Raw genomic sequence first — 14,024 nt, 5'->3', positions numbered from 1 at the left:
GGGAGTCAGCCAGAGCAGGTCACTTAAGAAGATGTCCAGGCTGGTTTTTAGTATCTCCACGACAGGACACTCCACAGCCTCTCAGGGCAGCCCGTGCCAGGGTTCTTGATGCCAAAACCTGTTTTCTTGAGTTCAGTTGGAATTTCTTAGTTTTGAGGATTGGGGCTTAGCGCATAAGCCCTGTGTGGGGACGATGAGGGACATGGGCTTCTTCAACCTGGTGAACCTCCTCCAGCGAGGGTCACCAACCAAAAGGAATAACCTCACTCCAAGTATGGGAGAGAGATGGATGGGATATGACAGATATAAACACATGGAAGGATTTGGCTGAAGAGATTATCAGCCTGCCGAAAGACCAGGGCATTCTTCCAACTGCCTGAAGCTCAAAGCAGCACCTGGGTACTTTAGAGGGATGTGACTGAGCGAGGAGTAAGGGGATGGGAAACCGGAGAGCAATGGGAAGGCCGTCCTTGCTGCCCCATTAACGGTCCAATGGCCCCACCGTGCTGGAACCACATGGGACAGGTGTGCTCAAGGGTGGGGAGACATCTCCCTGGCAAAGTACCCCAGCAGCCCTCAGGGCTCTGTCCCCCTCAGCCCTCCTGTTTTGGTGGCCTCCCCCAGTGCCAGGGCCACAGATGGTCTGTGTCCCCTCAGTGCCAGCCCCTCTCCCCAGGCCAGCACAAGAGTCCTGCTCCAGGCACAGAGCAGCCTGCCCAGAGTGGGGGCCTGCAGGAAGAGGTTTCTCCTTCTCATGGATTCCTCCCTGCAGGCACAGAAATGCTCCCTTGCTCTTCTCCCTGGTCACCCTTTCTCCCCAGAAGGCCTTTCCCCAGGTGAGTGTGTCCAGGCTGGCCTGGCTGGACATTCCTGGTTCTCACCCCATGTTTCCTGCAGGGACCTGAGCTGGCGGTGCTGCTCTGCAGAGGGAGGGGGCTGTGGTGCCCTGGGGCCATGGGGTGACCCTGCACTCGCCATGCTGGTCAAGGTGGGGAGCAGCCCCAGCCAGAAAGGGATCACTGCTGCTGAGTCCCCTTCCATCTTCCCTGATTGCTCAGTAGACAAGGACAGGGCTTGGCAGGACAATGGGGTGTCTTTAGTGTCACAAAGGGCAGGGAAGGGCTGCCCTAGATCGGTCCCACAGGGTCTCCAGGACAGTGGGCTGAACCATTGTCTAGTCTTTTGTCCCTTTGGCCTGCTGGCTCCTGGCATTGCAGGGGCCTTGTTAGCCCATGGGCTCTTTAGGTTCACCTTTCCTTCAAGGACACTCCACCTTGGATGGTCACTCATTTGATGAGGTGCCACTCACTGCTCACCCAGACTCGCATACTTTTCCGGGAGATCCCATGAGCTCTCCTGGCAACTCCAAGTTCCTCTCCAGGATAGCAGTGGCCATCACCCATACCACAAGCGGGACAGTACCAGGAAGAACAATCGAAGACCATTTGCACTCTGCTTGGACATGTGCCACCAAGAAGGGAGCTCTCTTCGTCCAGCCCTTGGTCCCTAACAGATCCCCCTGCAACTCTGACCCTGTCCCCCTGAGTCTGTGGAGAACCCCAGAATACCATGAGGACTTTTCATGGAACAGTTCCTTGGGTGTGCTCCTGATAGCAGCTTTGGGAGAGGCATCCAGCCTTCTGGCCCTGCCTTTCACACCTTTCATCAGTAGATGACAACTCATTGTATGAGGGTGCCACCGGGGCATGAGCCACCTCCTCATGAGATGCTCCAAAATCTATGCCCTCTGGAAAGTCCGTAATCTCTTCAAGGATTCCTGGAGGTTTGGTTTCCCTGGTCGAGCTCACTGTGTGATCAGCACTACCCGCTTAGTCCATGTAGCGTCAGTCGCGTGATGTGTGGAGGGGATATCCAGTGTAGCACAGGCAACTGCTGTGCCAGGAGGAGCCGTGCTTGCCCATCAACAACTTCTGAAGTGGCTCAAACCCCCTCATACGCTGTCAGGATCTCTTTTTCGGTTGGGGTGCTGAGGGCTTCCGATCCTCAATACCCTCATCTCCAAAGCCTAGAGGTTGACCTCAGGTTTCTCCCGATGATTTCTGCCAGAGGCTCCAGGTGAGACCACGTGCCCCAGCTGCACTGTAGAGACCATTACGCACAGCTGGTCCTGTCTGGACAGACCCCAAGAGCTACCACACGAGCTATCTCCTGTTTGATCTGCTCAAAGGGTTGTTGTTGCTCAAGGCCGCACTCAGAATAGATCTTCTTTCAGGTTACTCCATAGAGAGGGCTCACAAGCTGATTACAACCTGGAATATGCATTCTCCAGCATCCCACAAGGCCTAAGAAAGCTTGTGCTTCCTTCTTCTTAGCTGGTGGAGACATAGTTGCAATCTTGTTGACCACATCCATAGGGACATGACGGCATCCATCCTGCCATTTTATTCCCAAGAACTGAATCTTCTCTGCAAGTCCCTTGACCTTGCTTCTTTTATGGCAAAACCAGCTTTCAGAAGAATCTGAATTGCTCTTTTTCCCTTCTCAAACACTTCTGCTTTGTTGCCCCACATGATGAGATCATGGATGTATTGTACATGTTCAGGGGTATCACGCTGTTCCAGTGCAGTTTGGATTAATCCATGGCAAACTGTAGGATAGTCGATTACAGAATCACAGAATGGTAGGGGTTGGAAGGGACCTCTGGAGATCACGTAGTTCAACCCCCCTGCCGGAGCAGGTTCATCTAGAGCACGTTGCACAGGAATGCGTCCAGGCGGGTTTTGAAAGTCTCCAGAGAAGGAGAGTCCACCACGTCTCTGGGCAGCCTGTTCCAGTGCTCTGCCACCCTCAAAGTCAAGAAGTTCCTCCTCATGTTTGGATGGAACTTCTTATGTTCAAGTACCTCTTGTCCTGTCACTGGGGGCATTCCAGGTGCATTGGACACCACGTGAAAGCAAACTGTGGCCTGCACCCTGCTGCCAAAGGGATTGAAAAAGAAGAATGCATTGGCAATGTCAGATGTAGCACACCACTTGGCTGCCTTTGGCACCAGTTCATATTGGAACTTCCACCAGAAGGTTCAAGCAAGTCGGGGGGCTAAGGCATCTTCTGTGCGAGGGGAACATTATCAGGGCTTTGGAAGAAGGTGGGTGAACTGTTGGAATCTCACAGGCTCTGGCAAATCCCCAAGGGACAGGGGACAGGGCGTAGCTATCTCCATTGATGAAATGCATCAAAGGTTTTCAGAGCCACCTCCACATTTGATTTTCCACCTATAACCAGTGCTTCTGACTTTCTGCTTCACCGGTCCCCAGGGACAGGAATCTTGTCCGGTCGTTCCCTCCATGGTGTCTCCAGTGATGGGCATCAGTGGGGCCTGGTAACACCCTCACCATCTTGGGGTTTGCTGCTGAGTTTTACTTCTCTAGAGGCTTGCCCAGTGTTTGAGGGTCTACAGGATCTTGGCCGGAGAGGACTCATTTCCATACAAAATGCCATAACCAGCCAAGTCTCTGTGCATAGACTTCCTGGATTCCTCAGTTCTTCTGTGCTTAATTAGAGAGTTCTCAGATGAATACATTTAAATACTAAACAACCATAAGGAAGGATTGCTTCCTTCTTATTTTTTTCTTTATTTTTTCTTCTTACACATGAAATGATGCCAGCAATCTCCAGTTCATGTTGATCCTGAATTAATGCTAATGGAGCCTCAAGACCCTTTAAGGCAAGACCCTTTATTGCAAACACTCTGTGGACAGGCTTTGTCTCAATCTCACCATGTCTCTCACCTGGCAACCAGGACTTACAGCAGCCTGTTCAAACCTGAGCTTTCTCCACTCCAGTCCGTAGCTGCGTGTTTCCACTCCTTGGCACCGGTTCCCACCTGCTTTACCTTGAAAACGAGCTGACACAGAATGGTGTTTCCTAATGGCCAACAAAGGAAATCAAAGGCAGGCAGAGTTCAATACAGAGAAGACATTCCTCAGCTGTATGTCACGTCCCCATTCCCTGCCCTGAAGTTCACTTTCCATTCTGGATGGCCTTAGACCAATAGAAAACACATTTTCCTGTCAAGCACAGATCCCAGACTGTGTTCCGAGGACAAGTTTATTTTAATATATTTCACATCTGTATCTCCTATCTAAAAGAGGCTGGGCGCAATGAAGGTTGGATACGTTGGATAGATCCTGCCTTTATCTCTTTGCAGTCAAGCAATGGTCCCACCTGCTAGCACTTCCCTCCTATCGTCCCTTTTTTTGAGATGGCCAAATCTTTATGGGGCGTACAATGGCATAACACCATGGCCCTCCAAGTGCCAAACCGTAACCGGTGTACATGTTCCCTGAGTTCATCCAGGCACCGTCTCCTTCAGGCACCCAGAAATGCAGTGCGAGAGAACATGCTTTGGGACATGTTCCTCATCTAAAGGGAAGCTAAGCAGCCTTTAGCTCCCCACCTCCTTCTCTGGCCCCTTTTGAAAGATGCATGCAGCATTTACTTTTTGCCAGATGTCAGGGAGTCCCGCCAGCCTCCAGGATCTTTCCAAGATGATGGAGAGTGGCCTCACTGTGACATTCCCTTACTTTCCAGCACCTCTGGATGTAACCTGTCCATTCCCATGTACTGGTAGTGGTTGAGTTTGCTCCAGTAGATCCTGATTTCATTCCTATCCGCCATTGGCTGTTCTTGTCCAGAGTCTTGCCTCGAGGCACAAAGCCCTGAGAGACCTTGCTGGGGAAGTCTGAGGCAAAAAAGGCATAGAGTATCTCGGAACTCTCTCTCCCTACTCTAACTCAATACAGCAGTGTCCAACTAATATCTTTGTTTTCTTCTGTAAGAATTCCTGAAGTTGGAAATCTCGTTATGATTCCCCTGAATTTACTTTCAGGTTTCAAACTGAGTTTTGATGCAGGCCAATGTTCTTCTTGGAGGATGCTGTCCTTGAAGACCAGCTGTACAGAGCTTTGCGCCACCTTCAATGCTCCTGACCATTGGATCCCCACGAAAACTCCTCAGCGTAGGCCAAAGGCAAAAGGACCTCTGAGGTCCAGCGTCTGCAGTCTTCTGTTCTGCTTCCTCACTGCCCTGGAGTGCTGGGACCCCACTACTTCAGGGTTACGACAGCCAATCTTCACGTCTCTGACCAGCTCTTCCTGCATTGCAGGTATCACATCAAGGTTGGCATTATTTTTGTTGGCCCATCTGGCAGCTGTGCTAAGACGTTGTCCTAAGACACTCCAGAAACCACCTGGACTGTACATGCTGCTGTGCTCCTCTTTCAGAAGCTGCCAGTATCATGGCAGTCCCCAGCGAGACCCAGGCTCGTACAGCCAGCCGCTTCCCTGGGATCCTTCAGAAAGACTATACCCTCTTCCTCATCCTGACTGTGGGTTCCTTATCTCAGGGCTTCCTTCATTTTGGGCTTGAAAAGCTCCAAGGATGGAGATGACACAAGCTCTCTGGGAAATCTCCTCCAGTGTTTGACTGTCTTGACAGGGATAAAGTTTTACTCATTTGTTTCAGCTGATGCCATTGGCCCTCATCCTCCCATCACACACAACAGTGAAGAGCCTTTGTCATGGTGACAGCCAAGAAGATGTGGGAAGGCTGATATTAGGTCTCCCCAAAGCCTTCTCTTCTCCAGGCTTTGCACCTCTGCAGCAAGGTGGCCAATGGCTTTCTGGGCTGCACTAGGAAGAGCACTGCCAGCAGGTCGGTGGAGGTGATCCTTCCTCTCTACTCAGCCCTGCTACAATTTGTCTTGCCCATTTCCCTCGGTGTTTGCTACCCTACTACCTTCACTTAGAGGTGGTGGTAGGGCTTCAGGTTAGTGGCTGTAAATAGGGTAAAGGCCTCTCATGAATGTTTTCACAGTCAGTGTCACAGATGTCTAAACATCCTCTGAACAGACCTTACCTCTTCAAACCTTCCAACCCCTACTGTTCTGCGATGCTGATTCTTTGATTCCACTGTCATTGCCCAGAGGGGCTACCACAGATGTAGACTGCTCCAGGGCAGGTATTTATATTTAGGCCGATCAATGATGTTGTTGCTTTAATGTTTTTTTGTTGTGGTATATGCTGCTGTTGTTAGGGAAATCACACAAACACTTGAAGGACAATGGAAGGGCTACCACCTCCGTGGCCCTCCAGTGAGCTGGCTCCTGTTTGCCCCTGTCTCACTGTCACTGGTCAGGGTGTGGTGTAAAAGGTGCTGAGCAGAGCAGGACAATCACTTCTCCTGGCTGTGCTCCTGCTCATACAGCCTCAGATGCTGTTGGCGGCCTTTGCTGCTGGCTCTTGTTTGGCCTGATAAAACTCAAGGAGCGCCAGGGCCATTTCCACAGAGCTGCTGCCCAGCCACGCAAAATGATCCAAAATGGATCAGAGCAGCCCTGCTCTGACATCAGCCTGGTCTCTCAACATCCTTGGATTCATCCTGTCTGGTCCAATGGACGACCAAAGGTTGACCTAACCCATGTAGCCCCTGACTTGATCTGCATCCACTGCTGGATTTCGCATGGGGTTCTGCCTCTTAGGCACACAGACCTGGGAGACCTTGCTGGTGAAGACGCAGGCCAAGAGTACCTGGTACCTATCCACACCTACTCTCTGCAAATTCAGCCGTGACCACGCATTATCTTTGTTTATTCTTTAGCTGTTCCTGAAGGAGTAACTGCTCATTGTTGTGCCCTTCAAATCCCTTGCAAGTGTCAAGTCTATGGGAGCTTTGACTTTTCTAAAACCAACCATATTCCTCAATTCCTCCTTTGTTTTCATCCTGGCATCCACCTCTTCATGCTTCCTTTTTTCTGTGGGGCTTCCCCATGAGTGTCTTGTTTCCCCCAGCTCTTCTTCTGGTAGCTCTGCTTCTTGTCCTGACAATGGGTATGACCACACTCTCGCACTTGAAAGACGCTGTCCTTGCAGACCACTGTACTGCAGACCCTCTGCTGCCCTTCTGTGCTGCTCACATGGGCTCCCCCAAAAAAGTCAGAAGACTAGGCCAAAGTCTGCTCCTCTGAGGTCTGTCATCTGCATTCTTCTATTCTCCTCCTCCTTGGGAGGTGAGACCCCACTATTTCATGGTCACAACACCCAAGGCTGGCACTGGTTTTCATATGAAAAAACAACATTTCCATTAGTTGAAAATGTCCGTGTCACATCCTTTGATTCAGGCAGACTGTGATAATTATTGGCATGCCCAAAACTGGACAGAGAAGAGCCTCCTGAAGTTCAGCAAAGGGAAAAGCAAGTCCTGGACCCAGGGATAGTCAGTCCCCTGCACCAGTGTAAGCTGGGGGCTGAGTGACTGAGAGCTTCTCAACACTTTGGCATAGAAGGACCTTTGTGTTCTGAGAGTCAAGCAGCTGACCGAGAGCCAGCAGTGTGCCCTTGCAGCAAAGCAGGCCGACAGCCTCCTGGGTGCGTTAGGAAGAGCGGTGCCAGCAGGTCGCGGGAAGTGATCCTTCCTCTCTACTCAACACTGGTGACGCACTTCTGTGGTGGTCAATAATTTACATTTACTTCCTTAACTGTTCTGTAACTCCACATCCTTGTGCCCTTGAAGTCCAGGGGAGCTCTGGCTTTTCTAAAACCTCCATTATTTCTCAATTCCTCCTTTCTTTTAATCCTTCCTCAGCCTCTCATATGCTTCCTTTTCCTATGGAGCTTCCCCATGGGGAGTCTCCACTGTTTCCCCGGTGAGACCCCACTGTTTCATGGTCACGACAGCCAAGGTTGACACTGTTTTCACATCCTTGTCCAGCTCTTCCTTCTTTGAGAGTGTAAAATTCAGATGGGCATCAGCATTGTAGACCACCCTGGCAGCTCGGCCTTGACCAAGACGTTCCAGAAACATCCAGGACTGTTTGCATGCTGCTGTGGTCCCCCTCCACTGAAAGACAGGACAACTAAAGTCTACAAGGGGACTTCAATAGGTTCTTTGTCTCCCACCACAATGTCACCCTTATTAGTCTCTCCTCCGACACTCTCCCACCAGGGCTCACCCAACATGTTCATCCCAGAGAAAAGCTCCACACATCCAAAGCTCAAAGCTCAAATCCAAAGCCAAAGCTCAATCAGAACTCAGCTTGGCCACTGCAGTTAAAGATAACAAGAAGAGATTTTTCCAGTATATCAACAGAAAAAGGAAAACTAGGGAAAATATAGGCCCACTGATGAATGAGACGGGTGCCCTAGTGGTGGAAGACACAGAGAAGGCAGAGTTACTGAATGCCTTCTTTTCTTCGGTCTTCACTGATAAAGCCATCCCTCACGCATCCCATGCCCTGGAGGCAAGGGGGAAGGTCAGGAGAGAGGAAGACTTTCCCTTAGTTGAGGAGCACCGGGTCAGAGACCACTTGGCCAAGCTGGACATTCATAAATCCATGGGCCCTGACGGGATGCACCCGCGAGTGCTGAGAGAGCTGGCAGATGTTATCGCTAGACCGCTCTCCATTGTCTTTGCAAGGTCATGGGGAACAGGAGAGGTGCCTGAGGACTGGAGGAAGGCTAACGTCACTCCAATCTTCAAAAAAGGCAAGAAGGAGGACCCAGGGAACTACAGGCCGGTTAGTCTCACCTCCATCCCTGGGAAGGTAATGGAGCGACTCATTCTGGATGTCGTCTCCAAACACGTAGAGGAACAGGAAGTTATTGGAAGTGGTCAGCATGGATTTACCAAGGGCAAATCATGCCTGACCAATCTGATAGCTTTCTATGATGTTATAACGGGTTGGCTGGATGAGGGGAGAGCTTTAGATGTCATCTACCTTGACCTTAGCAAGGCTTTTGACACTGTCTCCCATAACATCCTCATTAGGAAGCTGAGGAAGTATGGGCTAGACGAGGTGACAGTGAGGTGGATCGAGAGCTGGCTGAGTGACAGAACCCAGAGGGTTGTGATCAGCGGCACAGAGTCCAGTTGGAGGCCTGTAACGAGTGGTGTCCCTCAGGGGTCAATACTTGGTCCAATTTTGTTCAATATATTCATTAATGACCTAGATGAGGGGACAGAGTGTATCCTCAGCAAGTTTGCTGATGATACCGAGCTGGGAGGTGTGGCCGACACTCCAGAGGGCCGTGCTGCCATCCAGCGTGACCTGGACAGGCTGGAGAGCTGGGCAGAGAAGAACCTAATGAGGTTCAACAAAAGCAAGTGTAGGGTCCTGCACCTGGGAAGGAAGAATGCCAAACACCAGTATAGGTTAGGGGCGGACATGCTGGGAAGCAGCTCTGAGGAGAAGGACCTGGGGGTCCTGGTAGACAGCAAATTATCCATGAGCCAGCAGTGTGCCCTTGTCGCCAAGAAGGCCAATGGCATCCTGGGCTGCATAGGGAAGACTGTGGCCAGTAGGTCGAGGGAGGTCATTCTCCCCCTCTACTCTGCACTGGTGAGGCCACAACTGGAGTACTGTGTCCAGTTTTGGGCTCCCCAGTTCAAGAGGGACAGGGAACTACTGGAGCAAGTCCAGCGAAGGGCAACCAAGATGATTGTGGGACTGGAGCACCTCCCTTATGAGGAAAGGCTGAAAGAGCTGGGACTCTTTAGCCTGGAGAAGAGAAGGTTGAGGGGGGACCTGATTAATGTTTACAAGTACCTAAAGGGTGGGTTTAAGGAGGACGGAGCCAGGCTCTTTTCAATGGTTCCCAGTGACAGGACAAGGGGCAATGGGCAGAAGTTAGAACATAGGAAGTTCCGTTCAAATACACGGAAAAACTTCTTTACAGTGAGGGTGACAGAGCACTGGAACAGGCTGCCCAGGGAGGTTGTGGAGTCCCCTTCTCTGGAGATTTTCAAGACCTGCCTGGATGCAGCCCTGAGGGATGTGCTTTAGGCAACCCTGCTCTAGCAGGGGAGTTGGACTAGATGATCTCTAGAGGTCCCTTCCAACTCTGAAGATTCCGTGATTCCGTGATTCCGTGATCTCAGCAGCTCCTTCACACAGAGGACACATCCCTCCTGATTCTTCTGGCCTCCTGATCTCCTGAGCCCACCCATCACAGCAGCCCAGGCATGTGAGCTGTCCCAACACCCCTCAGCTGTTCTTCCCTCCAAGTGGAAGGAAGAGGTTGCACACACAGCTCCAGCTCCTCCTCTCTGTGCCCCAGACTGAAGGCACCGGGGGCATGTCTGGGCTGCAGCACCTCAGCTGTGGCACATTTGGGCTCACAGCAAAATTGCCACAAAAAAAACAGCTTCCATTTGGGCATATCTGAATGGAGGCAAGAGGAATCCCACCTCCTGGTGATTTGGGGTATTTGTGGGATGGAGGTAACTACCTTTAAACACAAAGACTACAAACTCATTGTCTGAGCTGAATCTCTTCCGTCAGAACAGGTAAAGGAGATTCCTCCCTAATATTGTCTGGGTGTCCTGTCAGTTAATAAAACAACAAAGTTTTCTTAGACCTCCATCTCTGATTGAGAAATGACAGTGCTGGGAAGAAGTGTCTCTGCCCAGCTGAGGGAGGGAACATCAGTGGTGACTTCATCCTGTTTCCCAGCAGGTTCCCCTGGAGCCCCAGGGACACCTGGAGGGAGCCCCGAGGGGGCAGAGAAAGGGCTGCCTTGGGCTGGTCCTCTGCTGCTGAGCTGGGCTGGGCTCCTGGCATGGAGGGAGCTGATGGCAAGCGGGCAGCGCTGCAGAGAGACAGCTCTGCCCAGGAGCAGCTCCTCTGCCAAGCGCAGCAGGGCTGAGGGCACTGCCTGCAGGCAGCGAGGGCAGAGGAGGGAGGCAGAGAGTGTAAAGGCAGTCTGGGGTGGGAGGAGAGAGGAGAGCTCGCTTGGAGAAAGATCTTCACAGCCCTGAACAGGGTAAGTCTCTGGCTGCAGGGCAATGCAGCTGCGGTTCCTGGAATGATCTCCCAAAGCTGGCACATCCCACAGCCTCTGGGATCTATCAGGAGGTCTCTCACAGTTTCTCCAGCGTAGAGGAAAAGGACTTGCTTTGGAGCAGGGCTTCCCTGTGGCTCTGTCAAAGGGACAGGGCACATCAGCTGCCTTCACCCGGGGATGGCCGCAGTGTGAAGGTGGGTGTGCAGCCAGGGGTGCCCAGGGCTGTCCTTCAGAGCAGGGTCCCTTCACCCAAGGGTGCTTTGTGCCGTGGCAGGGACTTATCTCCTGTCAGGATCAGCTCTCCGTTTACCTGAGGAGCTCCCAACAGCAGTGCGGGGAGAAGCTGTGGGGGGAAGAGGCAACTCCTGGCAGGAGAGTGTCCTGCTGTCAAGGGGGTGCTGCGTGGGGCAGGGCTGCTCTCAGCTGCAGTTCACCCCCAGGACATTTCCCAGGGGATTGTTTGAGGGAAAGCTCAAGGCAGGAATTACGTTACAGATAAGGAGCTTTCCTGCGTTTGTGTTTTTATTTTCCTAGTGAGAGGGTGGGGAGGTAGAACAAGGGATACATGTATAGGGAGCTCTCAAGTGGGAAGAAGTCAGTGAGACTCCTGAGCTGTAGCTTTGAGTGATCAGTAGGTCTGCCAGGAACCTCCTGGAGTGCCTTCAGCCACTCCTCTGCCCATGGGCAGCACCAGCATCAGCTCTGCTGGACCCATCGGGGTTGTTCTGACCTGCCCTTTTCCACCTGCAAACAGGAACGTGAACCCGGCCAGTGCCCGGCAAACAGGCAGGTTTCTGTGGGGCCAAGGGGAGCGCACAGGGGTTGGGATGGGGTCTGTGAGAGCTGACAGGGAAAAGACATGGGACAGGGAAACACCTCCCAGGAGGAAAATCTCCCGGCAGCAGAGCTATGATCAGGGAATGAGAGGAAAGAGAAACCAGAAATGCTGTGGGAGGAAGGATTCAGAAAACTCTGTATGATCCCCTCCAATGCAGACCCCTTCCCCTGAGCAAGTGTCTCCATGGGAATGAAGTGTCCAAGCTCTCCTCTAACCCGTGGGGCTGTGGGCAAAGTAGTCTATGTGGCTGGGGAATGAGCTGACTCTCCCCTTCTGAGATACCATCACTAGGACACTTGGGTGTCTCCTTGGGGTGTCCTTCCAAGCACTGCGCTGCCCTCCAGGATGCCAGTCTGTCCTGGAGCATCCTGGTGTTACCTGAATGCCCAGTGGAGAAGCGCAGAGACGCTACGACCAAGGAAAGGCTGCTGGGTTTGTGAAACGAGCCATGTGTGTCCTTGGCGAGAAGTGGGGTGCTGAGACCTTGAGAAAAGGTGAGACGCTGAGCTCTCGGCAGTGGGTTTCTCTGCTCTCAGCAGCGCCTGGTGTCTTTTCAGGTCTACATGTGAGTGTGATTCCCCTCTGTCTCAGAAAGGCACAAGCAGAGGGCAGCTGGGAACAAGACAGAGGGACAGGCCAGCTCCCCTCGCTCTGCACTAACCCTCAGACAATCCCCTGGCCTGGCAGGACTCCCTTTGCTGTCCCTGAACGCAGCAGAAATGGTGAGGGTTTCTGAAATCCAAGAGAATCTCCTGCTGAGACAGGAGAGAGCTGTATAAGAACCTCTCTCCAACACTCTTGCAACTGTGGTTTCATGGCAATGGGAGTGCAGAGACTGACAAGCCCTTTTTTCACGAGGAGAGGTTTATCTGAGAAATTGGGACACCAGGACTGCCCACCCCATTCCCACGAATCTGCTGCTGCAGAGCAGGGCTGACTCCTGGGCATCCGGCGGGCAGAGGTCCCGCTCCTCCTGGCACACCTGGACAGAACCAACCAGAGCTCCAGCCACAGAGCTGAATGAAGATCTGACAGAAATGGAAAAGCAGAGCAGAGCGTGAGGTATGAGAACTGGTGTTGATTTTTCTCAGAAAAGTCTCCCCTAACTTGTCACTGTGCTTTCCTCCTTGTTCAGTGCTCCACACCAAAAGGCACCAAATGTCCAACAGCAGCTCCATCACCCAGTTCCTCCTCCAGGCACTCGCAGACACACGGGAGCTGCAGCTCTTGCACTTCGGGCTCTTCCTGGGCATCTACCTGGCTGCCCTCCTGGGCAACGGCCTCATCATCACCGCCATCGCCTGTGACCACCGCCTCCACACCCCCATGTACTTCTTCCTCTTCAACCTCGCCCTCCTTGACCTGGGCTCCATCTCCACCACTGTCCCCAAATCTATGGCCAATTCCCTGTGGGACACCAGGGCCATCTCCTATGCAGGATGTGTTACACAGGTCTTTTTTTTCTTTTTCTGTGCTGTAGCAGAGTTTTATCTTCTCACCGTCATGTCCTATGACCGCTACGTTGCCATCTGCAAACCCCTGCACTACGGGACCCTCCTGGGCAGCAGAGCTTGTGTCCACATGGCAGCAGCTGCCTGGGGCAGTGGGTTTCTCAATGCTCTCCTGCACACGGCCAATACATTTTCCCTGCCCCTCTGCCAGGGCAATGCCCTGGACCAGTTCTTCTGTGAAATCCCCCAGATCCTCAAGCTCTCCTGCTCACACTCCTACCTCAGGGAAGTTGGGCTTCTTGTATTAGGGTGTTTTTTAGCTTTTGTGTGCTTTGTGTTCATCGTGCTGTCCTATGTGCAGATCTTCAGGGCCGTGCTGAGGATCCCCTCTGAGCAGGGACGGCACAAAGCCTTCTCCACGTGCCTCCCTCACCTGGCCGTGGTCTCCCTGCTTGTCAGCACTGCCGTGTTTGCCTACCTGAAGCCCCCCTCCATCTCCTCCCCATCCCTGGATGTGGTGGTGGCTGTGCTGTACTCCGTGGTGCCTCCAGCCGTGAACCCCCTCATCTACAGCATGAGGAACCAGGAGCTCAAGGATGCCCTCTGGAAATTAATGACCAGGTTATTTTCTGCAGCAATAAACTGTCTCCTGCAAATCACTCATAATGTAATTCATTATACGCCAAGCCCGTCTTCTATAGGTTTGGTTAGGGGTTAGGTAACTGTGTGTTAGGTTTGGTTGAGGGTTTTGGCTTTTTCTTGCCTTTTTTTTTTTTTAAATTATATACTTTTGTCCACAAATAAATGTCATTATTTGAGATTTTTTTTTTACTACCTATCTATCCAAATTTCTGAGACTCACAGACTCATGCCCAAAATCCTTCTTCTCAGGCCTTTTCTGCAGGGGTAGAGCTGCAGGGGTAGAGCCTGAGCGCC

General features: G+C 52.1%; 1 protein-coding gene across 1 annotated transcript; it reads left to right on the top strand.

The window, feature by feature from the left end:
* Positions 1-12,795: 12,795 nt before the first annotated feature.
* LOC128903371 (olfactory receptor 14J1-like) lies at positions 12,796-13,704 on the top strand (the record flags this gene model as incomplete). Its single annotated transcript, XM_054187388.1, has 1 exon — positions 12,796-13,704. A coding segment is annotated over exon 1 (909 nt), but the record flags the coding sequence as incomplete, so codon positions are not given.
* Between the last annotated feature and the right edge of the window lie 320 nt (positions 13,705-14,024).

The sequence above is a fragment of the Rissa tridactyla genome, unplaced genomic scaffold (assembly GCF_028500815.1).
Source record: "Rissa tridactyla isolate bRisTri1 unplaced genomic scaffold, bRisTri1.patW.cur.20221130 scaffold_29, whole genome shotgun sequence".
Taxonomy (NCBI): Eukaryota; Metazoa; Chordata; class Aves; order Charadriiformes; family Laridae; genus Rissa; species Rissa tridactyla.
The sequence above is the reverse complement of the archived record's forward strand: the minus strand, read 5'-3'. Positions and strand labels throughout refer to the sequence as shown.